This window comes from Ipomoea nil, unplaced genomic scaffold (assembly GCF_001879475.1).
Source record: "Ipomoea nil cultivar Tokyo-kokei standard unplaced genomic scaffold, Asagao_1.1 scaffold2159, whole genome shotgun sequence".
NCBI lineage: Eukaryota > Viridiplantae > Streptophyta > Magnoliopsida > Solanales > Convolvulaceae > Ipomoea > Ipomoea nil.
The window spans coordinates 3,930,699-3,956,396 of NW_017618587.1; the positions used below are offsets into that span (position 1 = coordinate 3,930,699).

General features: G+C 35.2%; 3 protein-coding genes across 4 annotated transcripts; 2 read left to right on the forward strand and 1 right to left on the reverse strand.

Moving 5' to 3' along the window:
* The first annotated feature begins 9,880 nt into the window (after positions 1–9,880).
* On the forward strand, positions 9,881–12,108 carry LOC109149814 (probable nucleoredoxin 2). Its single transcript, XM_019297816.1, has 3 exons — positions 9,881–10,260; positions 10,603–11,097; positions 11,342–12,108. The coding sequence occupies exons 1-3, from the start codon at positions 10,051–10,053 to the stop codon at positions 11,954–11,956; spliced, it is 1,320 nt and encodes a 439-aa protein (XP_019153361.1). The 5' UTR covers positions 9,881–10,050; the 3' UTR covers positions 11,957–12,108.
* Positions 12,109–13,087: 979 nt separating this feature from the next.
* On the forward strand, positions 13,088–16,596 carry LOC109149696 (calcium-dependent protein kinase 29-like). The gene is made up of 8 exons (XM_019297621.1): positions 13,088–13,879; positions 15,002–15,145; positions 15,239–15,391; positions 15,483–15,598; positions 15,679–15,846; positions 15,956–16,083; positions 16,185–16,284; positions 16,387–16,596. The coding sequence occupies exons 1-8, from the start codon at positions 13,234–13,236 to the stop codon at positions 16,459–16,461; spliced, it is 1,530 nt and encodes a 509-aa protein (XP_019153166.1). The 5' UTR covers positions 13,088–13,233; the 3' UTR covers positions 16,462–16,596.
* Positions 16,597–16,723: 127 nt separating this feature from the next.
* Positions 16,724–25,698, reverse strand: LOC109149695 (LRR receptor-like serine/threonine-protein kinase FEI 1). Of its 2 annotated transcripts, none has more exons than XM_019297620.1 (14): positions 25,476–25,698; positions 23,987–24,212; positions 23,396–23,531; positions 22,797–22,868; positions 22,648–22,719; positions 22,284–22,355; positions 21,583–21,654; positions 21,396–21,467; positions 20,673–20,763; positions 19,903–20,068; positions 19,453–19,785; positions 18,867–19,112; positions 18,204–18,337; positions 16,724–17,366 (listed from the first exon to the last, which is right to left on the reverse strand). In XM_019297620.1, exons 2-14 carry the CDS (start codon positions 24,078–24,080, stop codon positions 17,148–17,150), a joined length of 1,779 nt encoding a protein of 592 aa, XP_019153165.1. In that variant the 5' UTR covers positions 24,081–24,212; positions 25,476–25,698; the 3' UTR covers positions 16,724–17,147. The 2 variants fall into 2 exon arrangements, with proteins under 2 accessions (XP_019153165.1, XP_019153164.1); XM_019297619.1 differs by having other exon boundaries at positions 19,903–20,067; positions 20,669–20,763.

A 25,698-nucleotide genomic window follows, 5' to 3' on the forward strand; every position in this document is an offset into this window, starting at 1 on the left:
ATGGCTTTGGTATTAATCACTACCCAAAAATAATAATAAATAAAAAAAGCATACAAATATTGCAGGATTAATTATTATTACACAAAATATAAAAATGTTTACAGTGTGAGAATGGTGAAAGTTCATAAATTGGCGAAAGGCAAGGAAGGACTTAATAATAAATAAAAGTTTGAAATTGGGGATGAATGTATGAATTACAGAAAACGGTGTAAGCAAACAAAAGTTGCATGCTTAGCTTGAATGTAGGTCTCAATAAAAGCACAAAATATATATGATTCCATCTTCATGTGTATATGTCGAGAGTATAATCAAGTACTAAAACTTATTAGATCAAATCTAATAAAAATACGAATAATAACTCTAATACTTCTATTTACTATATATTTAAGAAAGTATTTCTCGAGATAACTGTTGAGCATATAACCATTAATGTTCAATTTAACTATGAGCTTAGATTTTTAGTTGAGATAAGTACATGTTTTAATTTGGTATCAGAGTCATGTCAAAGTTCATGACTTTGAATCTTTTACAACTTCAGTTAAATTAGTTGGACGATTTACTTGGTAATCATGCGATTTCAAGATTGATTTTTTATGGGAGTTGTTCAATATACATTTTTTTAATCTCAAACTGTTTATCATAAACTTTTTTAATCCCTTTAGGGTATTTTTTTCAAATAAAATTATAAATAAATTTAACTTTTTATTTCAAAGAGATTTTTTTTTATAAATATTTATAGAATATGACCTTTTTTAAATTAAAAACTACATTAAAAGAAGAGAGTGTTTTAAACTAATAAAGTGATATGAAATTAGTCTCAAATTGACATTTTCTATTTGTGAAGTTGAATGTCAATGGAAGTTAAAATACTAATTTGGTGTTGCCTCAACTAAAAGAGTGATTCCAGATACACAGATCAAAGAGTTTTAATTAGTGGGTTCCATTATGAATAGCGTATAACACATAATCCCGATTCTAAATTTTGGGGCATATGTCATTGACTAATTTTTATGGATTTAACAAGTGTCACTTGATCCATATTTATGTAGTTATCAAATAATTTCCGAAGTTGAAATTTAAAGATTTTTGAACAGTAATTCAGTTGTAATGATAGTAACCCTTCAAATTAAAAGTGCGTCACTTTCAATTCTTCAAATCATTAAATCTTGAAAATTACACTACTTTACAATCAAATCAAATCCTTAAAATCTGCAATATTTTTTTTAAAACGCATGAATTTCAAGCCATTCATTATCGAATAATTCAAAAAAAATTAGACACAACAAATTGGTAGAGTCCATCACACGTGTATTGCACATAATCTTCACAATGCAGTTTATCTCTAGTGTCTAAATGGCAGGTTATTACCTAAAAATAAAATTTACTCAGTGCAAGATTCTAATAAAAAACGTAACAGGAATAATAATACACACACTTTCACTTTCTACTTCATTTTATATTCCTTACTTACGTGACAGGTTGGAGTTTTACTCGATTAGAGTCCACTTATCCTTTTCCATAGAGAAATATGGGTGGTGGGGTGTAAGTATCACACAAAGCAAAGTGAGAGTAAAGGGGTGTTGTTGCCCAGACACATACATACAGTGTTGCTTGTACACCGTTGAATATGAATGAATGCATTGGGAGGTGGCTAGCCTATACGGCTTTTATTAGCAGTGAAGTGAGCAGTGGGGAATTGCTAAAAACAAGAAATCAAACGGTGCAAAATTGCCCAACAAAGTCATCTTGATTCTTGGTGCTCTTTACTTTATGCTGCCTTTTTCTGCAGACCCAAAATAATGGGTAATTAGTTGAGGCTTTTATTTGAATGGGGTAGCTGGCCAGTCCTTTCTCCAGTATCTATCTATCTCTTCCTTCTTCCCATTAATGTCTCCCTCCTTTTTTGGTTTTCTATCTCATTCTACGCAATTTAAAGGTAACAACGTAACAATCACCCATACCCAACAATTTTAGCCTTTTACCACTAATAATGGTATCTTGATTCAATAATAAATCATGACTATATTCAATTATAGCCAACCATTAAAATATCTAAGTGGTTCCTATTATAAAGTTCAGGGAGTTTCTGTTGTACCATTAAGCTGAGTTTTAAAGGATTCTTAGAGCAACTTTTGAGTTGGTTTTTGTCACAGTCATGTAAGAGTGAGGAGGAGGAAAGAGGGGAAAAAAGGAAATTAAAGAAAAAAAAAAAAGCTGACAAAATCAGGAAAAAAACATGATTCACGCACCAACATTGCACGCGCCATGCTAGGCAGAAGGCGTGGAACAAGTCGTCATTCTCTCATCATGTGGGGCCCACAAAAAACATAAGTCTTGCAGGAGAAAAAACAACTCAAAAACATCCTTCCTCATTTGTGTAAAAACTCCACTTTGATTTTAATCACTACAAAAACCTTCTAAAATTTACAGATGTGGATACTCTTAATCACATCGGATTAATTTTTTATGGGTTATAAATCTTCCAATGATCATACCCTAGAACCCTCACCTTGGGAGTCGACCGGGACTGGAACAAGACTTTCAGAGTTGCAGATTGATCTTTGAACCATTGGACTAAGTCCAGTAAGACAACTAACAATATGTTTTTTCTTATAGTAGAATAGCTACTTATATTTAAAAAAAAAAAAAAAAAAAAAACTAAATAAAGCTTAACAAAACAACATCAATACTATTATATTATACTAGATACTAGATGCCAATATGGTTTAAAACCCATTGAAGAATGAATTGGGACTCTCTCAAACCAACACACATATGTGCTATCATTCAATCATCACATAAATTTACTTCTTTATTTATATGTTGAATATGACACTTCCAATTGTGCTCAAGTATTTCCTAATTAGATCTATTAATTGTCTATAAAAAGCACTATTAATTATTCTTAATTAAACATAATTGACTCTTTTTTTTTTATTACACGACATTAAAATTTGTTTCAAAAGAATGAAATTAAAAAAATATTGATCAATATTTTAGAGAAGCAAGATACACGTAACACATGGATCATAATTAACTCCAATACCAAAATGGTTATAATATAATGTGTCTTATCTTAACTAAAATGTCAAACTAATAAGTGAATTGTACATTATTTGTAGAAATATGTTACGTGCTAAAAAATAGAGTTGAATATATATGGGTGAGCAAGAAGACAAGAAGTCCATGGTTTGTGGAATTGGTCATGTAGGTTAAAGAAGTTCCATTTTTGTTGGTGAGCTTAAAGATCATTGATGGCTTCTTCTGGAATTGTAGTAAATAAAGAAACTCAAATTCCCAAGCTGGTGAAATAATAAATACTGATCTTTTGTACTGAGCATATTCCTTCATACATTTAATAACTTTAGAACTGTGCACCTCCATTATAACAACTCATAATTTAAAGCTGTTACAGTTGTAGTATTGACCAACAGAATCTACCATGACCACATTAAGATTCCTAAAGAGAGCAGTACCACATAGTAAAAGTAGCAACCACCTTTGTACTACTGTACTAGCATACATTGCATACGGTTAGAAAGATCTATTTCCTTCTAAAATATTTATTTAGTGGATGAAAAGTCTTATTTAAGACTTACTTTTCATGGCAATGTGAACGTTTAATTTTTGTCACGAACATTGAAGATTTGATTCGTTTGAAGGCGGGTTCATGAGATTCAAATGTTCAATACTTCAAGATATATGACCTGTTCGGTAACATAGTTAGCTTATCAGTCAATTTTGTTTAATCGTTATTAGTTGTTTGACTTGGTTAAATGTTCAATATAAGTGTTTGATTAATTATCATTTTGTAATAACTAATTGCTCCAAAATGCTAAAATTCAAAAAATTGCTCAAAACAACTTTTTCTATAAACTTTTTGAGAAAGTGATTTTGTATATAATCAATTATCAAATAACAGCTAATTTTTCAAATATCTTTCTACACTCAGCTAATACTTTCAACTAGTCAAATTCGCGAATCCTATTAGCTAACAAATAACAACTATTTACCAAATACTAACTATTTACCAAATACTGATGAAGAAAGATTTAAAATTACTTGCCCAACTCTGAACTTTACACCCGCACAAAACAAATATCTACCTGTATAGCGAGAGAGGGGGGAGGAATTGAATTCACGTCAATTGCATGAAATGTGACATTTCAACCACCCATTTTCAAGTGTCCCTTTGGTCAACCCTAAACCTTAAATCACATGAAGTTGTACCTTTGTTAGTTTTAACCGAATTTGACTTTTTTTTTTCTTTTTTTTTTTTTTTTTTTTAATTTTGCATCCTTTGCCCAAGTAAAAAAGTGTCAAAACAAGTCCCATAAGTAACACAAATAGTGTAATTTAGCCAAAATGAAATTAAAAAAAAAAAACCTTAATCAAGACTTTTTAAGTTAATAAAAATGTGTGATTAAACTCAACAATAACTTATTCAGCAAGTCACTAGGTGTGATTAATGAGAGCATCCATAGTAGTTGATTCCCGGTGCGATTTTTGAGGATTTTTGTAAGTGTAATTAGGAAAAAGATAAAAATGTGAGAGAAAAAAAAAATCCAACATTTAAAAAAAAAACAGTAAAAAGTAGGCTAAAAGAGCTGGCGGCCACTCTGACGCGCCCCAGTGGGCACGAATTGTGTTTAACGCGCAGCCCCACTCTGCCATTATCTTGGTTGTTGCATTGAGATTCTTTTGCTTTGAACCACTTCCTCACATCAGCTATGAACTCCATTGCTGTTTTAATAACTCAATATTATGCTCTGATGGTGATGCTGTGAATACAAATAGAGCATTTAATAGAGCCTAATTATTGATCTTTGGTTATTGATTGGGCTATGACGAGCCGTAATTGGGGCCCATTGTAGTTAAAGGGACAGCTATACAAACTTGTCTGATCTAGCTATCAATTTTAATTAGGATGTGATGGTCCTTGAACTCTTATTATTGGGCCTCCCATAAATATCACACTCGAATTTTCTCGAAACTACAAAGCACAAACCTAGCCACATATTTTTATGGGCCCATTCCCAAGAATATCCATAATTTTTTTTTTTTTTTATCAGACCAATTAGTCAATCAAAATACATAATATTGGTTTTGAAAAGATTAATCGAATAAGTGGAGTATGATTATTATCATACTAAAAAAGGAAAATTAGTTTTTTGTCATTTTGATCCCACGACTATAGTAACACTATCAGAATTGATTCACAATTTTCAAATCATGCAATTTTAATTCACGATTATTATTTTTTTTTTGACAAAAATAGTCATTTCGATCATTTTTTTTGTCAAAATTCACCGAAATAAAATTTTCTCATCATCTATCTCTCTCCTTTTTTTTTTTTTTTTTTTTTTGGTTACGGAGTACGGAATAATAATTCATTGATAATAAAAGAAAATAAATGGTTGTCTGAAACGTCACAGAAAGGCAACACGTAGCGAGTTGTCGCATCCGACAGCTCATATAACAATCATAGAAAAAGTTAAAAAATGGGGCGATGTCATGTGTTGGGTGCGGCGTTACGTTTCATTCCTAATCTGTTGTTTTTGTTTTTTTTTTTTTTTTTGTTTTTTTTTTTAATTATCAAAAAAAAAAAAAAAAAAAAAAAAAGCTATGACTCATTACTCAAATGTATTTCCTATTTATTAGACAAATTGTTTGTTCATAAATAATAATTTGTGAGTTACATATGAGAGACAAAGCGAAAAGATATTACCAAGAATAATTTTTATTTATGATTTTATGTTAAGTTAGTACCGTAGTCAATTGAATCACATCTTCTCTGAATTGAATCGCTTAAATGTCAGTATAAAATAAATTATGACAAATATGATAGTTCATTCCATCTAAAAAATTATTATCGCCTTGGACACTCAAATTTTAAAAAACATATTTAATACATTTATGAATTTTTTTTTTGTCTATAATAAAACACTGTAAAGCCAGAATTAAGAAACATTTTTATATTAAGTAGTAAATGTATAAGTAATACATAATTGTATCTTAAAATTTTATTTAAATGATACTTTAGAGTAATAGAACTATAACAGGGCCTTTGGTTGGAGAGTGAGAATTATGTAGGAAAGGAATTGCAATTTTATAGAAGATGAATTACGGGGAATAAAGTAGGAATTAATTAAATTTCAGTGTTTGGTTTGTAGGAATAGAATTACTGGGAATTTCAATTCCAATGTTTGGTATACATGGGAATTGAAAGGGAATAAGTAGTATAAAGTAAAAAATGTTCATTGTTGTTGTTAGGCATTAATTTTAGGATAAAAAAGGAAAGAGTAACTTTGATTTATCACTATCTTTTTTTCTTCCTAAAATTCCAAGAATTAATATCCCAAGGGAGGTATGGGATTTTAATTCTATAAAAATTGGGGAATTGCAATTTTATGGAATTACAATTTCTTTCAACCAAACAAAGAAATTTTATGGCCTTTAAAATTATGTGAGAATTTAAATTTCTTTTAACCAAACGCCCTGTAAGTGTACCTTATCATATTCTAATACTTTGAGTAATAGAAGCATGACTTATGGATACTTTGACCAGGACTATGTGGTCTAATGGTATCCGGGTTGGACTTCCATTTGGAAGGTTGTGAGTTCAAGTTTCAGTGGAGGCGTTATTGGTTCTTTGTGTTTCAGTAGGTTGAGAAAGTATATGAACAGATACTACAATGTAATAGGGCCAGTAACATTAAAAAAAAAAAAAAAAAAAGAATTAGATCATAGATGACAGTGTGGGTGTCAGATCAGCTTAATAAGGGTTCGTGCATGTTAATTTTATCGAGTTGGTGCCCCTTTCTTTCTTCTCCTTGAATTTTTATATAATTGGTTACATTTAATATAGATTGTTATTTTTATTCTTTAATTATTTTAAATTTAGCACAATAAAGTAAAACGTGAAAGTATATATATTGTTACTCGCTTATAATAATACGTGTAAATAATGTTCCGTTAGAAGATCAATTAGTACAAAATTCTTGCTTTCTGTGATAGTTTGAGAATCCAATTCTCGGTTGAAAATATGAGATATAATGGAGAAGTTGACTAATCAGGATGGATGCCTAAAAAATTAAACATGTCCTGAGAGACTTAGCGTTTCAAAATAAGCTCCTAGCTTTTCAACTTTTTTTTTTTTTTTCATCTTTATCCTTATTATTTAAAAAAAATTACATAATTTATCATTCTCAATTAAAACATTTTTTCTCTTTTCCTTTATCCGCAACTTTCACCACAAATATTATTATTATTATTATTATTATTATTATTATTATTATTATTATTATGAAATTTGCAGCTATATTGTTACTTCATTATGAGATGCTAGATTATGATTATGTTAATAGTTTTATTTAAAAATGTTAATTTTTTTAAAGAAAAAATGTTAAATTTTAATATGTAAACAAATTAATTTAAATTTTATGAAAATGTCCTTTTTAGTCTTTTTACATTTATCAGTTTATCAAAAAACTAATTTTACCAAACACTTTCAATCATAACAACTAGCTTAACAACTCTTCAGTTTTCAGCTCTGAGCTTATAGCTTTTGATCTTTCAACTCTTTTTCAGCTTTCAGCTCTTAGCTTATAGCTTTTCAGCTAGGTTTGTCAAACAGAGCCTTAGTCCAATGGTTTAAGGATCACCATCCTGCAAGCCTTAGTCTAACGACCAGGTAGATTTTCAATTCTCACTGAATACATGTGGGATTAATGAAAGATCCAAAGTCTATAAATTCGATCAAAAGTCTATAAATTCGATCAAAAGTTATGAAAATTCATTGTGCGCGAAGTGTATAAGAGGGAATGAAAACTCATAATTTATCTTTTTTCATACTCATTGTTCGTTAATTTGATATAAGCTGGAAACATAATGTACGAAAATAAATAAGATACAATAGTAGAAATGTAGCAATCAGTGGGAGGCTAGGAGGGGACAAGTGTCCGGCTAAAATTGATAGCATAAGATAATTAAATAGATTTTGGAATTGAAGATTGCAGCTTTCGCCATCACAATTTTTGTTTGATTTCTTCTTCTTCTTCTTCTTCACATCTGTCCACCATTACGTGGCCCAATCACATACCAACACCCAACACTTATCTTTAAAGTTTAAACAGTCAACTATATATATATCTCAGCCCATGCCAGGAGCGTATATGATGTGGTTCCCAATCTGCCATGCACACTGCACCATTTCTCCGCTCGCCACGTTATCTATTATATATATGCCTGCAACAAAGGATTCAACGGTGAGGATTTCCTCGGTTCACTCAGTGTTGCAAAAATCGAGCCTAAGCTTTGATTAATCGCTCTAGGCGCTCTAAATGGTCCTCAGGTGCCTAACGATTTTTTCAACCTTGGTTCACTGTTTTGTAATTTTAGTAGCTAAGGTAAATTATGATATAAAATTTAACATGAATGTTAATTCTTAAAAAATAAATTGAAAATATCATACCAAGCAATCGAGAAGAATACACCTAAAGGTAAAATTTGAAGAAAACACATCAAAAAACAGTATAATTAAGAAGTCCTTAAAACTCCTTCCGAAACTTACCACTTCATCCAGAGTTTTATTACTGCTTCCGGATGGAGCCTCCAACTCCTTTTGGAAGGAGCAGAAATGGTGTGTTATAAACACTTGTAGGTGTTTAATCCTCAAAGCTTAAGCTAAGTACCAAACTTATTAAGTTCATTACCAAGATTAGGCTAATTGAACTTAAATCACAAATTAAGCACTACACCATTCAACTTCTCTTATTTTTTAATCTCAAATATGTTTACTTTAAGAATCAATTGCATATTCATCTATTATTGTTCATTTTGAACATAAAATATATTATTTTTTTCATCCTATTTCTAAAAATTCGAATTTACTTAAATATTAGAGGTGGACCCACATATATTTGTACTACAATATAATATAGCTATTTTTTTAATTGTATAATATAACTACGTACTAATACACAGAACAATAGGACGACCTAACTCTAAGTTTGACCGGGTGGCGGTCGGGAAGCTCTCAGTGGTCTCCTTCTCTCAGTCCAAAAATCCCCTCCACTAGTGTGAACATGGCTATTTATAGGCATGGTGAGAGGAACACAAACCGGACTACCGGCATGATGACCACGTGGTGCATACCTGTCTTCAGCTAGGAATTGTTCCTTTGGCATCTGTTGTTGTTGACACATAGGTTTACGTAAAGCGGGTGTGCACAGGTAACCAAGTGTAATCGGTCGGGCGGTCGGTCAGGCAGACCCGATCGGGAGTAGGACAATGGACCAGCGCATGGCGAACTGATACTGGGTGATGCGGGACCTCTGTCGGCAGGTGGAACCATCTGGTTGGGCGTATATCCTATCAACTACTTAAAATACTATTTTTACTAAAAACTTTTGACATCTTGTAATTATCAAGTAATAACCCTCTCTCTAAAGGTTAAATCCTCAACTCCAAAGCTCTCCACACCCCGACTTAAGACCATTAAGAGGATGTAAATTATTGCAACTCAATGACTCAGCAACCATGATGAAATGCTACTGTGCACAAGAGATCTGTCAACTTTAAACATAATTTTCATCCTGCCACAAATTTAAATATCGGTCTCATCTCTCAAATACTACCTGTTACCCAAATTCATTTATTGTTTAGTTAAACTAGTAGGTGGATTGGGTGTGGCGGGTGATTGACAGGTGTGGCATACCAACCTACTAAAAGATACGTCGTGAGTCGTGACTCTAACCCGGGCTGCAACAGAGGTCGTAGTTAGCGAGGAGTGTGGCGCATGGTACACGTTTATAATTTTGTCATTATTTCGGCGTCAGCACATTTTGGACTTTGAAGGGGTGAGGTGTAGCTAAGAGGAGAGAGAGAGAAAAGAATGCTACGTGTTACAACCTCCTAAATGTTGATGGGGATGCATGCTGCGCCTGCGCACGCAATGATTATTCAGTGAAGAAAATCAACAACACCCGCCTTACGTTCACATCAAAACTCTTGAAAGAGAGAGAGAGAGAGAGAGACCGGGGCGTGGGTATGAGGGAAGTGAAGGAGCTTGAAACCAACGGCCATGGTTTCAACTTCAAGGTGGAAGATGAAGAAGTGGCAGATGGAGAAATAATCAAGAAAATGTTAGCCGCAGGTGAGGCGGAGAAGGAGATGATGGTCTCTGTTGGCTCCACATTCTTATTGTCTCTTCTTGCCACCAAAGATCGTGACTTTCTCCTCTCCCCTTCTGGAACTCAGGTACTTTGAAGCTCTGGGATTCACTTTCTTATGTTGTTTAAAACGATTTCCCTGTTTTCCAACAATTTGCAGAATTGCAGCAGGGTATAATTAAGGTTTCCATCGGCTTTATTACTTTCTTGATTGAAATGGTTTCAGTTGGATTAACAGTGTTATATATATTGATCTCTGTATGTATGCTGATATGTGTAGATATATAGACCTCAAATCCTGCTAATTTTATGTAAGCATCTAGTTTCTTATATGGTTGAGGCCCACAATTATCATTTCCAGAAATTCTGTTTCTAAGATCATCAACTAGTGCTTCTCACCATAATGAAAGTGGTTATTTGGTGCCCACAGGTGAAAATTTCTGAGCTTCGAACCAAAGTTATTGGTATATACTTTTCGGCTAACTGGTATGCGCCATGTAAAAAGTTTACCGAAGTGTTAGTCAGTGTCTACAAACAGTTTAGCTATTACAATTCTGGGTTTGAGATAGTCTTTGTTTCGTCTGATGAAGACTCGGAGGCGTTTGCTGCTTACCGGGCATCCATGCCTTGGCTTGCAATTCCATTTTCAGACCTGGAAACCAAGAAATCCTTGAACCAGAGGTTCAATGTTGAGGGCATTCCTTGCCTGGTTGTTCTGCAGCCTAACAATAACAAAGATGATGCAATAGTTTATGATGGGGTTGAACTTGTTTATCGGTATGGGGTGGAAGCTTTTCCGTTTACGAAAGAGAGGTTGCAGAAGTTGCGAGAGGACGAGAGGGAGAAACACGAAAAGCAGACTTTGAAAGACTTGTTAACGAACAGCAATAGAGATTTTGTTTTAGGCCACTCCACAATGGGAAAGGTAAGTACTTTAGCAAGAATGCTGAATTCCAGCTTGGGTGGACTTAATGTTAATACAAAATTGCAACTTGTTTCTGCATTATATCTTTGCATTGCAGCCAGACTCCCATATGGGTAGGTTGTGGATTTGAGCCTCAGTGGAGGCAGTATTGACTCTTTGTGCTTCAGTAGGTTGAGAAAGTAGTTATGAACGGATATTGCATTGTAACAGAGTCAGTAACACTCAAAATATCTTTGCATTGCAGGTGCCTGTCACTTCGTTAACTGGTAAAACAATCGGGCTGTATTTCTCAGCCAAATGGTGTGTCCCGGGGTTGAAGTTTACTTCCAAGCTAATCTCGGTTTACCAAAAGATTAAGCAGAGGCTACCCGAGGGTGAGGATTTTGAAATAGTTTATGTGTCGAGCGACGATGGGGAAATGGAATTCGAAGGCTATTTCGAGGCGATGCCATGGTTGGCACTCCCTTTTGGTGATCCAAATGCCAAGAACCTAAGAAAGTATTTCGACATTAGAGGGATTCCCAGCTTGGTAATCTTGGGGCCTGATGGCAAAACTCTGAGCAAACAAGGGAGGAACCTTGTATGCCTGTATAAAGAAAATGCATATCCCTTCACAAAGGCGAGAATGGAGGCGCTGGAGAGGGAGATGGACGAAGAGGCGAAATGGCTTCCAAAATCGAAGCACCACGGGGGGCATAAGCATGAGCTAAGTCTGGTCTCGGAAGGGACTGGGGGTGGAGCTTACATATGTTGTGAGTGCGACGAGCAGGGGCATGGGTGGGCTTACCAGTGCCTCGAGTGCGGGTATGAAGTGCACCCCAATTGCGTGAGGACTATCGACCATGGTCAGACCTCCTAGAGGTAATCAAACTAAACCAACTTACTGGACTGGTTTGTTGTTTGTGTAATTGGGAAGATTAAGACACATTCCCTTCATGCAGCCATGGGGTTTTCAGCTTTGTTGTATTAGTACTATGTATTGTCTATGGTTAAGTTTTAATTTGTTTACTCTGATATTCTGTAGAAATGTGGTGTCGTTTTGTATGTGGCCCAGCCCAAACCAACAAAGATCCCACAACCCTGACAAAACAAAGATCTTTGGGCTTCGTCTCAACAGCACATGTTTTCATATGAAAATTCGACCCCCTAACACGTTTCCATGTCTTTGTCTTTTAAGAGTACCACTCAAAAAAAAAAAAAAAAAAAAAAAAAAAAAAAACAAAGAGTAATCAGATATTTCGATCATCACCTTATAGTCTTTCTTTTCTCCCAAAAGGGCCACACTTCGGCCGATAGAGCCAATTACCTGTTGCTGTAGAGTTTCGAATATTAATCATTTTTCTTAAATATTATTGAACCCGTCCTTGTGACTATATAAGTATTATTGTAAAAAATTAGCCCAGGCAGCGGTCTAGGCAAGGACTAAGTGCTAGACGCTCCTAAGTTGAGCGATTTCAGCCCCACACGGCTTTTAATCAGTCGACTGACTACCCTGCCGACTAGGCGACCTAAGCACCGATTTGAGCGCCGGCCGAGTCAGGCGCCTTACTCGACCGACTTGATCAACTCGGCCAAGTCGATTTTTTTTTTCGAACTAATTATGTGGTATTGTAACAGTTTAACAACTCATAGTCCTGAGTGAGAAAAATAGATACAATATATTCGAATTAATCAGCTCTTTAGGCACCCCTCGAGGGCCTAACTAACACCCAATGCCTTCTGCAATATTGTGTACATGGGACTCGTAATTCACCTCTTCCAGAGTTAGGCAAGATTTAAACTTAAATAACAAAAAATCGAGACCTAACAGCTGCAATGTTGTGCGGTTTAAACAATTATATTGATTAAAAAAAAAACAGAGATACCAGATACTGTATACAAACAAAGGCAAAGAATATTAGTAGAGAAAGCGTATGAAGTTGAAAAAGGTGCCAAAACCCATTATATATAATACATCAAGCAGCTTCAATAAGACAACCAGAAAGAAAGAAAGAACACTCCAAAGGCAAAAGCAAAGCACCTTAAAAAGCACAAAGTTTCATTAACTTCACCGATTACACTTCCTATATAAATCGCCCATTCTCTGAATTCTGTCCCTTCCACCCCACCAATCCTTTCTTCTCCCTCTGCAAAAAAATGGGGCTCTGCTGCTCAAAAGTTCGTGAAATCCCAATACTATCAAGCTCTTCTGCGTATCGTCCAGTCCCCATTCTAGAACAACGAACTGAACCGCCGCCGCCGCCGCAAAAACCAATGCCGTCAGCTTCCCCGGTGGGACCCATTCTTGGAAAGCCATATGTGGACATTAGAACAGTGTACGATCTTGATCGAGAGCTGGGGAGAGGGCAGTTCGGGATCACATATCTGTGCACGGAGAAGGCGACAGGGTTTAAATACGCATGCAAATCCATTTCAACGGCGAAGCTTGTGACTCCCAAGGACATTGAGGACGTGAGGAGGGAGGTTTTGATGCTCCAGCATTTGACTGGGCAGCCCAACATCGTGGAGTTCAAGGGCGCCTATGAGGACGGGGAGAATCTGTATGTGGTGATGGAGCTTTGCTCCGGCGGGGAGCTTTTTGACCGGATCACGGCCAAGGGGAATTACTCCGAGAAAGAGGCGGCGAGGATTGGGAGACAGATTGTGAATGTGGTTCATGTTTGCCACTTCATGGGAGTGATGCATAGGGACCTTAAACCTGAGAATTTCTTGCTTGTCAGTAAAGATGATGATTCTCCCCTAAAGGCCACAGATTTTGGACTCTCTGTCTTCATTGAAGAAGGTAAAGTTTAAATTTTTTTAATTGAGTTATGAATATGATTAATTTTTGAAACTTTAGAAGACATTAGTTTACTATGTTCATAGGACTTCATCATCACTATGTCCTCCATATTAGCATTGCCAGCTATGAATTTCACTCATTCTTGCCAATAATCCTACTTTACAGTACAAGGATAGCTGGATGAAGATATCTTGTTTCTATGTAATTTCATTTTCATTCAGTTTAGTCTTAAGAGAAAATGATACTTCCCCTTCCTAGGAGTGAAATCGTTAATGTGCAATCCAACTATTAGCTTAGGCTTTTAGTTGAGATGGAGAACAGCTTCAATTTGGTATCAGAGCCAGACCAAAGCCTCGTCTTTGATAAGTTAATTACTCGGTTAGATGCTTGTTTGGCGGGGTTTTGTGGTTAAAGGATTAGAATGAAGAATTCATTTGTAGTCAAGTGGAGAAAGGGATCAAAAAGGAAGAAATTTTGGGTTTGATATGATTGTTAAAAGGAGACTTTGATAGTGTTGGGACCTTTGTGACAAACAAAAATCATGTGTGGGTAGATTTTAGTTTGGGTCAAGCATGACCGGGTCAATGCGAGAGTGACAGGTCAACCAGGTCAAGGGATGTTTTAATTTCCTTTTGTCCCTATCCACAGTCTTAGGTTAACTTTTCCTGTGACTTTGTGTGGCATATGTTATCGTGTTTCATGGGCATGAGAATATACTGTCACTTGGATAGACCAAAGTTACGATATGAAAAGATTCATAAAATGAAAAACTACTTGAAGTTGTTGCTTTAGATTTGGTTCGGGGAGAACAAGAGAGAAATGGAATGTTATCTTTCGTAGCAGAAAATAGTATCTATACCTACTAATAAGCAAGTCACTATCTTGCTTTAAATTTGAATGCGGTTTGAAATGGTGAAAGTAATGATTTTTGAAATATCATATCTACATAAAAAATTTCTGTAGTTTATCGTATCAACAAGCTTTCCGATTATGGAGTTATCCTCAGTATCTTATAGTGTATAATAAGAAGGAATCAATTTCTGCCCGCTATTCAAATTTCGAAGCGGTGGCAATGAACATCAATTTTGATAACCGTGAATCTAAATGACAATCATTCTTCAGGTGAAATATACAAGGATATTGTTGGAAGCGCTTACTATGTTGCACCTGAGGTGTTGCGTCGTAGGTATGGCAAGGAGATAGATGTCTGGAGTGCTGGAGTCATTTTATATATCCTTTTGAGTGGATTTCCTCCATTCTGGGCTGGTAAGTGGAATTTTGACTAACCTTGGCCTAATCTTAAGATTCTAACAACTATATTTCTTTGTCTTGATAATAATCTTTGTAATGGTGCCCTAGAAACTGAGAAGGCAATATTTGAAGAAATTTTGAAGGCCCAACTTGATCTTGAAAGCTCTCCGTGGCCATCCATATCTCCCAGTGCAAAGGATCTTATCAGAAAAATGTTGACAGTGGATCCCAAAAACCGGATAACTGCAGCTGAAGCCCTTGGTAGGTGCATATTAACCTTAAATTCTCTTACCAAAACCTTAGTTTATGGTGTTAATGCCCAGTAAAGTTTATATCGTTCTACGTGGTACAGAACATCCATGGCTCAAGGAAGACGGTGTTGCATCAGACAAACCTATTCATAGTGCTGTTTTGATCAGAATGAGGCAATTTAGAGCAATGAACAAGATGAAGCAGCTTGCTCTAAAGGTACCAGTTTAATAGCCACGCCCCCCTAAAGTTTCGTTGATGTAGAGGTAAGAAGGGAAATCACACCATGTTACTTGTAGGTCATTGCAGAAACCATGCCAGAAGAAGAAATCAAGGGGCTGAAAGAGATGTTCAACAACATCGACACTGATAGGAGTGGCAGCATCACGTACGAAGAACTAAAAACCGGGTTAGCTAAGCTGGGATCCAAGCTCCCAGAGTCGGAAATAAAACAGCTTATGGATGCCGTAAGAACTTCTAATACTTTTTTTTTTTTTTTAATGCTTCATATCTACACACACTGCACGGATCAGTTTATCGCTAAGTTGAGGTAACACAGTATCAATACCATCTCAGGCCGATGTTGACAAGAGCGGGACTATAGACTACATTGAATTCATTACTGTCACCATGCATCGGCATAGGCTTGAGAGTGACGAGAACTTGCACAGGGCTTTTAATTATTTCGATAAGGATGGCAGCGGGTATGCTTATTATTATTATTATTATTATTATTATTATTATTATTATTATTTGAAAATGTCATTTCCGAACGTTCTATAACTGTGCCATTTGTGTTCACCAGACACATTACCAGAGACGAGCTTAGGCATGCTATGACAGGATATGGCATGGGCGATGAAGCTACAATTGATGAGATCCTTAACGATGTGGATACAGATAACGTAAGAAAAATCGTGCCCAAACTTTATCCTCACTCATTTCTATACTAGTTTCATCTGTCAAGGCACTAAAAGTTCTTACGGGGGATAAATTTCACCTTGTAGGATGGGAAGATCAACTTTGAGGAGTTTGTACAGATGATGAGAAGGGGGACTGTGGACGACGGGCATCATGCATAGAGTAACTTTCGTACTGTTTTACAAGTTGAGTTATATATAGTCTCACATTCTGGCTTTCATGTGAGCTTATTATTTTTAAAAGAGAATTGTATATTGGGTTTATATGAAGTATGAACACATTCTGCAACAAAAACTCATCTCGACCAGTGTAATATACAAAAATAATGATGATGCATTGTAATTATGATTGTGCCAAATTTGGTGTTATAATATACCAGCGTGACAGCATGGATGTCTAAATCAAAGACAGATAAACTGCGTAGTTCAAAAACGAATTGGTGCAATGCCAGCAATCGTATCGTATGCAGTATAATTACAGAAATCCTATTAATCTAGAAAAGGGCAAGTTCGAAGGAATGCAATCCTTTCATATACAAATAAATTTAAAAGCAGAAAAAAGTGAAGGCCTAGAAAGAAAGAAAAAGGGAAGTAGGAAATGAGATGAAAATTCTAATGCAGATGCTGAATCCCTAATGAACATTGCATACACGTGGAAGAAGAACAAGCTTGATTGCAGATTGATGGATCATAAATCTGAGTACACAATGAAACAGAGCAGAAATTGACGATTGTAGATTGTGGGTTGATAACTTGATATCGACACTTGTGATTAGCTATGTGCATTTTTTTGTTGTTGAATGAAGCTGCAGAAGCATATCTCCCTTGCTTTTTTTAGCATTATTCCTTCAATCAGAGTTTGAGTCATAGAAGTCACTGGGACATGGAGTCATGACTTCAGATTCAAGTTTCTGGAGTACCCTGTGCATAGTGGGTCGATCCTCTGGGTTAGAAGAGACGCATTGTATTGCAATTGAAAGCAGGGCATCAAGGCTTTCTTGCTGCATGCCTTCACAGAGTGGATCAACTATGTCCTGTGGTCTGTTCTCAGTGACCAGAAAATTTAACTGAAATATGAAAAAGGAATGTATTAAACAAGACAATTTTATATGGCACTGGGAATATCCTAGAAATGTGGGTTCCACAAAGGCTGAATATTTTACAACCAGAAATGGATTTTAGCAGGGTAACTGAAAGAACTCCAATTCTAAATCATTGGTGTAATATTTAAATACAGACAGTCTCTTAGTTCAATGTTAGGATACTAGTCAACATTCAAAGTTTAGAGTACATCCTACCAATTTTGGGTTCATTCATCAATTCAATAACAGTAGAGGGAGCTTAAATGGGGCTAGTATATTTAGATATCTGAGTTCAATACTTGTCTGATAAGTGCAGTTCAAGGGAAGAACAATGTCCAGTCAATCAGGCAGACTGGCAGAGCATGTTTTTCATTACTTTTCACACATTCACTGAAATGCAAAGTGTGAGCCACCAACTTTGGCTACACAAAGGAACAAAAACCATGGAAAAATCCTAGTTTGTTGCTGCAAATTAGAGCTGATTACAATACGTTTTTTTTATTATTGAGTTTAATTTTGAACTGGTGTTGAGAGTTTATAGAATCTTTTTTAAATTCAAACAGATTTGGTTTCTTATTTCCAGTAATAAGTCTGGGCTAGTTTGATTGTTTGTTGTTGTTGTTTTTGTTTTTTATTTTTTCTAATAATTGGGACAAATACTAGCTTTCTTCTTACCCTTCTTGATATCTAGTATGCAGTACTGTGTTGGGATCTAGCAAGTAAATCATCCAGTCATACCACACTCTCCAAGTGGCAAAAATATTTTTAAAACAAAATAAAAACAACAAACAAAACAAAACAAAAAACAATAGAGAAGCATACCCAGCCAACAATGTTTAGGCCCTTCTCGATGAAGGATGCATCGGTTGGACGACTTCCACTTAATATTTCAAGCACCAGAACCCCAAAACTGTATACATCTGACTTTTCTGTGGCTCTGCCACTCTGCATATATTCTGCAAAAGAAAGGGGGTATTAGAGAAAAACCCACATCACTGATGGAAGAATCAGAAATCTGCAAGTGCATTCCAGGTCCAGATATTTGAAGGACAAGAATACAAATTATGATGCAGAAGAGAACTTAGAGAAGACAATAAAATATAAGTAGACCAATCTAGCAAATGCTCATATGTCCAAAAAATGACAAATGTGTGGATAAGGATCTGCATCAAAGGCCTTCAATGTTTTCTGGTCTCTCACATTCCTAGTGCATATTGTCTCTGTATGCCTAGCATGAAAATTATGCAGCAAGAATGCATCAAGGAACAGAGTTCAAAAGATTTTGTGCTACAAATCATGTAATAGCTATTTGCCTCTACTCTCTAGCAATCATCTCAATTAACCAGTCAAGGTGTTCATCATGCGTGTCTGCACATGAGATTACTAAAAGAATTGGAGTCGCCAATAGGAGTATCTATGAGACCACATCCATATTTACCATAAGTACAATAAACAGAAAATGATAATAATGTTCAATCATCCAACCTGGAGCCAAATATCCAAATGTGCCTGCTACAATTGTTGTTTTGTGAGACTCCTCATCTTGTAGTAATTTGGCCAATCCAAAGTCAGATACACATGCTGCAAAATTACCATCAAGCAAGATGTTGCTAGACTTTATGTCACGGTGTATTATCCGAGGTGAACAATCATGATGCAAATATGCCAGCCCTTTTGCGGCTCCCATGATTATAGTTACTCGTGTATCCCAGTCCAATTGCTCAGATTTCTCTGCGCAGGAGTCAAGACACCAAGCAATTACTTCCACAAAAGTTTCACCCAAGAAAGGGAAAAACATAAACAGGAAAAAACACACACTTGATGAGGATACAATTAATCAGTTAGTAGAAATCAACAAAAGAAATTGCTATATTATATTGCAGTTCAAACTCTAAACAAAGGTAAATAATGATTGATACTCAATTGTATTGGGAAAATGACAATTGCTTCTAAGAACATAAAATATCTCCATTCCATTCCCATGTCATTCACCCGTGTGTTTATTATTTGATTTTAAAAAATAAATGCACATTATATGATTATGATATAATAGTGGAGAAAGTGTTCTTACCATGCAGAACTTCGTCTAGGCTGCCTCCAGGTAAGAAATCATATATTAACAACTTTGATGTTGGAGAATAGCAATATCCTCGCAGATTTACCAGGTGCCTGTGTTTAATGCTTCCAAGAATTTCAAGTTCCCTTTCAAAAAATCTATCTAAGCCCTCATTCATTTTGACAATTCTTTTCAAGGCAAACACCTTGCCATCATCCATTGCAAGCTTGTATACCATCCCAAATCCACCAGAACCAATAATGTGTTCTTCATTCAGTGTCTCCAACTTCTTTATAATATCCTTTGAAGAGTATGGCAAATCTCCATGGAACATTACGATTGAAGCACCTGAAAGCATGGAAACTTGTAAGGTCTTTGATAAAGGAACAAAATAAACTGCAGAGCAAAGGTCACAATAAAATGAACTTTAAATTCACTATTTATACTTAAGTGAAGGATAGACACCTGCACCAACATCCATCGCAAGGCCTCTACCATCATTTTTACCCAGCCTCTTGTAGAGGAAGCAGCCCCAGAAACACATCAATGCAACCAAAAGCAAAGCACCCACAGTGGCTGAAGCACTTATAAGCATTCTCTCTGAATCTTTTTTCTTATTTTGATTTTGGGCTGAAAAATCAGAGATAATAGATTTTGTTACAATGGTAAGAGACTTTTAAAGGTAAACAGGAAAATGAAAATAGATTGAGTGGTAAATACTAAATAGATAAAGAGAGAGACAAGTGTGAAAGGGAGAGAGAGGAGACATGCAAACACTAAAACTTAGCTGTTAAATTAAAAGTCAATTTGAGAGTTGAGCTTTTAATTAGCAGTATACCAAAATAACAAATAAAACTCTAGTGTATATCATAATTGAAATACTACTTGGCTGGGCCTAGAAATTATCAGTAGAGTGTTAGTATGAGACAAGAACATAATTCATATACATAACCCAACAAATATACATGCAAAAGTCAAAATATTAGCACAAGGAAAAAGGTTTACAGATATGAGGATGCCAAGTCTGTTGGCCAATGGCATTCGTACTATTTAATCGGATATGAATTAGTTTCCTTGCTTGAAATAGCATTTAGGTACTTCCTTATATAGCAATAGAACGGACATCAAAAAATAAAAAGTAATCCTTCATAATGTATAGTTGTTGTAATCTGGCAGACAATCAGAAGATAGCCTCACGGGAAATTTCACCAAATTTAAAATGATGATTTACCAGAAGGAGGCTGGGAAAATGGCATAGGACCTCCAGCACTACTTTTGCAGAGTGCATTAATTTGCTGACCACACAATTTACGATTTCCAAGAAAGCTGCAAATAAGCATTAGAGATCAGCATTTAAAAGATACATCTTATGTGCTCTACTGCTCTAAGTTGCAAATATCAAAATTCAAGCTTGTTAATAATACTTATATGAAGGCACTCTCTTTGTGGCCAAAATCTCTAACATACATTTTCTACCGTACCCAATTCTTTCAGGTTTTTCTTTATTCAATGGGGATACAACTGCACCCTAGGCACACCATTATATATGCACTTCCACTACATAAGTTGTTATGATCAAAAGACATTGTGCATTGTATCTGCACTAAGTTAAAACTTGAAAGATAACTTAACAACACCAACATTATTTGCAATTCTGTTTGGAAAAATGGCAAATAAGGATGCCATAATTGATGAAGTAAATGTTAACAGAAGAACTAAAATACAACAGATTGTAAAATGGCATTGCTGAAATAAGACGCACTTCTAAATCAGAATATTTTATTAGTTGTATACTTGTATAAGCCGAGTGCTGCATCACAAGCCAAATAGATGCCTGACAGTTCAAGTGTATGCTGTATAATTTATCGGATATGAGGACCAAATCTAGACCCTAAAAATTACTCAGAAAAATACCAATCCATCATATATGAAAAAGGTTTCTAAAATTTGTTACTTACGAGTCACTAGGGAAGTTGGCAAGACGACCATCAGAAGGTATTTGTCCAGTCAGGAAATTATTTGACACATTGCTGTCCACATTGTGTGAACAAAAAATAAAAATTATTATCAAGAGAAAAGAAAGATAAAAATGAAAATGAATTGTGGTGTTCAAAGTAGTAATCGATATGGAATAATTTCACTCACAATGATATGAGTTTGTCTAACTTCCCAAGTGATTGCGGAACATTTCCACTGAGAGAGTTACTAGAGAGATCCCTGCACAAAGCAAATTATCATTACTAAAGATCCCTGAAAATCATTGATTGGATTACCGAAAACTGCTCAGGCTACCCAATCAGAATTTATCATGATTTGCTGTTAATTGGGGACTGCTAAGTGCCACAGCTTTTGCTCATTAAAACAGGTTGGTCTCATTGCCATGTAATAGGTTAACATTATCAATATGAATGCATGAATATATACACAAACCTACATCAAAGAGATATATGAATGCTCTTTCTTTTGACAGCCAAATCAACCTTGCATAAACAGAAGTAATTGACAAGAGGACCTACAGAATTATACATCTTTGGGAAAAGAGTGCAGAATATTACTAGTACCAAACTTGGGAGTGATGATGATTGATGAGTGTCAAAATATGTAACACTCTAATTGGGAAATAAAAATATCTATCATACCCTCAAGAACATTGACAGTGAAGAATTTGATGCTTATCTCCATTATAATTTTAGAAAGAAACAAAAACATCTGCCAGTGCAGTACCAGACTACCAGGTAACCTTGTCCAGGTCAGACTCAGTTATAACAGTCCCACACAAGAATGCTGAAACCAGCATGCATAAGCATAAAAATACCAAGAAACTGACATGAGGAAAAGAATCTCACATATTTTCAAGATCAAGAAAGTTTCCCAGTTGATCAGGAATCAGTCCACTCAAATAATTACCCTGCAAAAACCTGTGATAAAGAGAGATTAATAATGCAGGGTACTTGAAATGAGCAAGTAAATTAAGCAGAAGAATCCCTTATACATAATTAATCTGCACTAACTAGTGATCTTTGACTAATATCAATGGGCAAAAGAGGTATATAATTGTCAAAGATCATTCAGTTGAAAATACAAAAGGGAACATTGACTCCAATCTGTGACCAAAGAGAGTTTTAACTGTAATATAGCCATTCCTCTTCATTTAGCTTTTGAAAATATCAGAAAAAGAAGAGTCTTCACTGAACTGCAGCAGATACTTACAAAGACTTCAGCATTGTACAGTTTTCCAACTGAGAAGGTATTTCCCCATAAAAGTTGTTGTCATGAAGTGATCTGCAAATACAACATTGTATTAGCAGATTTGCAACAACTGTAAGCATTTTAGAGAAAGTGGAGATAGGGATTCGTACAAGAATTGCAACTGTTGTAGTTTCCCGATGTCTGGTGATATAGGTCCACTCAACTTGTGATTAGGTAGGCTCCTAGATCAGTAAATAACAATAACCATTAGGAGTTTCAATTTAAACTTCTGCATCCAACTAAAATGAATTGAAAATGCTTAAAATTTTAAGAATGTGTTTGTGTGTACTCTTAAATTGGCAGTGACTTTTCTCTATCAGGTAAGACAAGCATATACAAAAGAAAGCCAAACACACAAGGCAAACAAGTTGCAATCTTTAAAAATGCTGGAATTATGTTTGAACAAATAGAAAACATTTGATCTTGAAGAAAGTGGTGACTAAGTTGTCCAACCTTGGAACTCATATCATCTACGGTTGTCAAAACAGATGAATCTCATCCATCAACAATTTCATGGAGTAATATCAGGATAGGATTACTGACCCAACAATTTGAACCAAATTAATACATAAAACATATTTTTTGAAAGAACATAAAACATATTAAGAAACCAACTTTTGTTTCTTAAACAAATATGTCGATGAATGTTCACCCAAAATACAATATCAAAAAGGATTTAAAATATTTTCAGAATACAAAAGAAACTCACAAGGATGTAACTCGCTTTGATTTGGGGTCACATTTTACTCCTTTCCACCTACATGGGTCAGGATCTTCAGGTCTCCACTGGTGAAGAACATCATCTGAACTAATTAGTGCTGTTTTAAAGTTAACAAGTGCTTGACCTGCAAAGACATGTGATGTTCTATATTAACTTGGCAAAAATAGAAAACCTGAGATTCTATTGATAATAGTTGTAGCACAAACTAAAGAGGCTGAAACGAGATGGCTGAGAGTTCCCCTTATGGATAACCAGTATATCACTATTCAATGCATTTCATCTATACAGAAAATGATTACAAACTGAAAAGAAATAAGAGATGATTAGGGAGAAAAACATATCTATATACTCCTGAGAATCTTCATCTATAAACTACTGAAAATTTATGCTGTATAATACACATGTAAAATCCCTTGTTTAAGGGTCTGATAATGGCACTAGACTTGGATTTTCATTGAATTCATTGAGTATTTACTAACATGCTCCCAATTCCAAATGTTATAGTTCAATGGAGCTTAACTTCTAAAGTACATAAAGCAAGTAGGGAAGAACATATTTAACATAGAATAGACATCTTACCATCAGGACTAAGAGGTTGCACTTCTACCAAAATGCAGAGTAACAGGGTGTATAAAAGCAATGGCTGCCCAGAATTCAGACAAAATCTGCCCATTTTGGCACTGGTCAAGCATAGGATTATTGCAAATCATTTGAGGCAACAGGCTGAGTGATTGCTCCCGTGGACATACAGTTAAAAACTTGATGATACAAAAGAGAAGCCACTTTACAAAGATATTTTAGCTCCCTGGGAGGACAAAAGCATATGATCATCATCTTGAAAATAGTGAAATGCAGAGAATAATAAGAACTTGTTCAGATAACTTTCTCAATGAATATAGTCATATACTAATTACAGGTGTTTCCATTCAGCACCAGAATTTAGATTAAAATAACTACAGTAAGGCAACTGTATCTACTCACTCAAACTTTAACTGAATTTCACAAACAAATATCATTTTCCAGTGAATTACAAAACCTATTAAGTTTCAAAGAAATTCAATGGACTCTGTTCTGCACTCCCACTGCTTTTATGTGGCTATATCTCAACAGATTTAAGGTTGTGACATTGCATAAGAATGCAATGTGGTTAAGTTGATCAAAAGTCAAATCTAGACAACTACTTAACTCAAATTTAACAATATCATAGGAGTACCGTACAGCCAAGAATTATGGGATGAAACATCATTGATGCTAAGTTAGCCTTTCAACTTAAGGAAGCACTTTTAAAAAATAATAATAAATAAATAAGTGCAAGGAAGTGTTTACCAATCAAATCCAATAGAGCTAATGAGAATTCTATGCACAAGCAAGGGCTTGCTATGTAACTTAGCAGTTAATGAAACGATTAAGTTAAGCAATGAGAGGAAGTTGTGACATTCCTACACATCCTGTTCTTTTTAAGCACAATTTTCATTATTTCCAACTTCCATCCTTGGAGATAAACATTAGATCATGTCCCACTGCCCACTCGTGCACATTAAGCAAAATTAACCTCTTCTTAATTTAAGTTCAGCAAGTGTCACTATATTCCTGAATGCATATACAACTTCGTCTTTATATGTGGAAAAAATAAAAATAAAAAACTATTCCGGATATTGAAAAGCTTAAAAGCTCCATTATAAATTACAAAATCTGCTTCATAAGCGCCTCTATTTCATCAACAATCACTTTAAAACAAGTTAATACTATCGCAACGCGTAAATTCATCTCACTGTGTAAACCCCCAAACACGGAATTTTACTTATAGCAAAAAGAGTTTGCTCGCTTACGCAGCTACGAAATTCCCCCAAACTGAACAGAAAGATAAAAATACAAAAAATAAAAGCATACATTCACAGAAACAGACAAACAATCTGCGCAATTCAGATAACTGCTTCGAGAATCAAGCACTGATACGGCGGACAACAATCAAAGCAGTGAACCGTGCGTTTCGTTGAATCCTTTTTCCAATAACTTACATAACGTAAAGCGCGATTGATTTAAATACACCAGTAAACAAAGCGAATACCTGGACAGAGTTAGATTCGATCTGTGAAGCAGCGGTGGGAGCTCATTTCAGGCTTTCAGTTCATGGAAAAGGAGAGAGAGAGAGATGGAAAGTATAGCTGTAAAGTTGAGTTGAGAGCTGTAGTGATAGAAGGGAAACAGTAAAGAACAGTGAAGCAATTTTCTCTCTCTAGAGATTTTGGAGATTGCGACAAGCTAGCGTTGTAGTAGTAAGTGTAGATAGA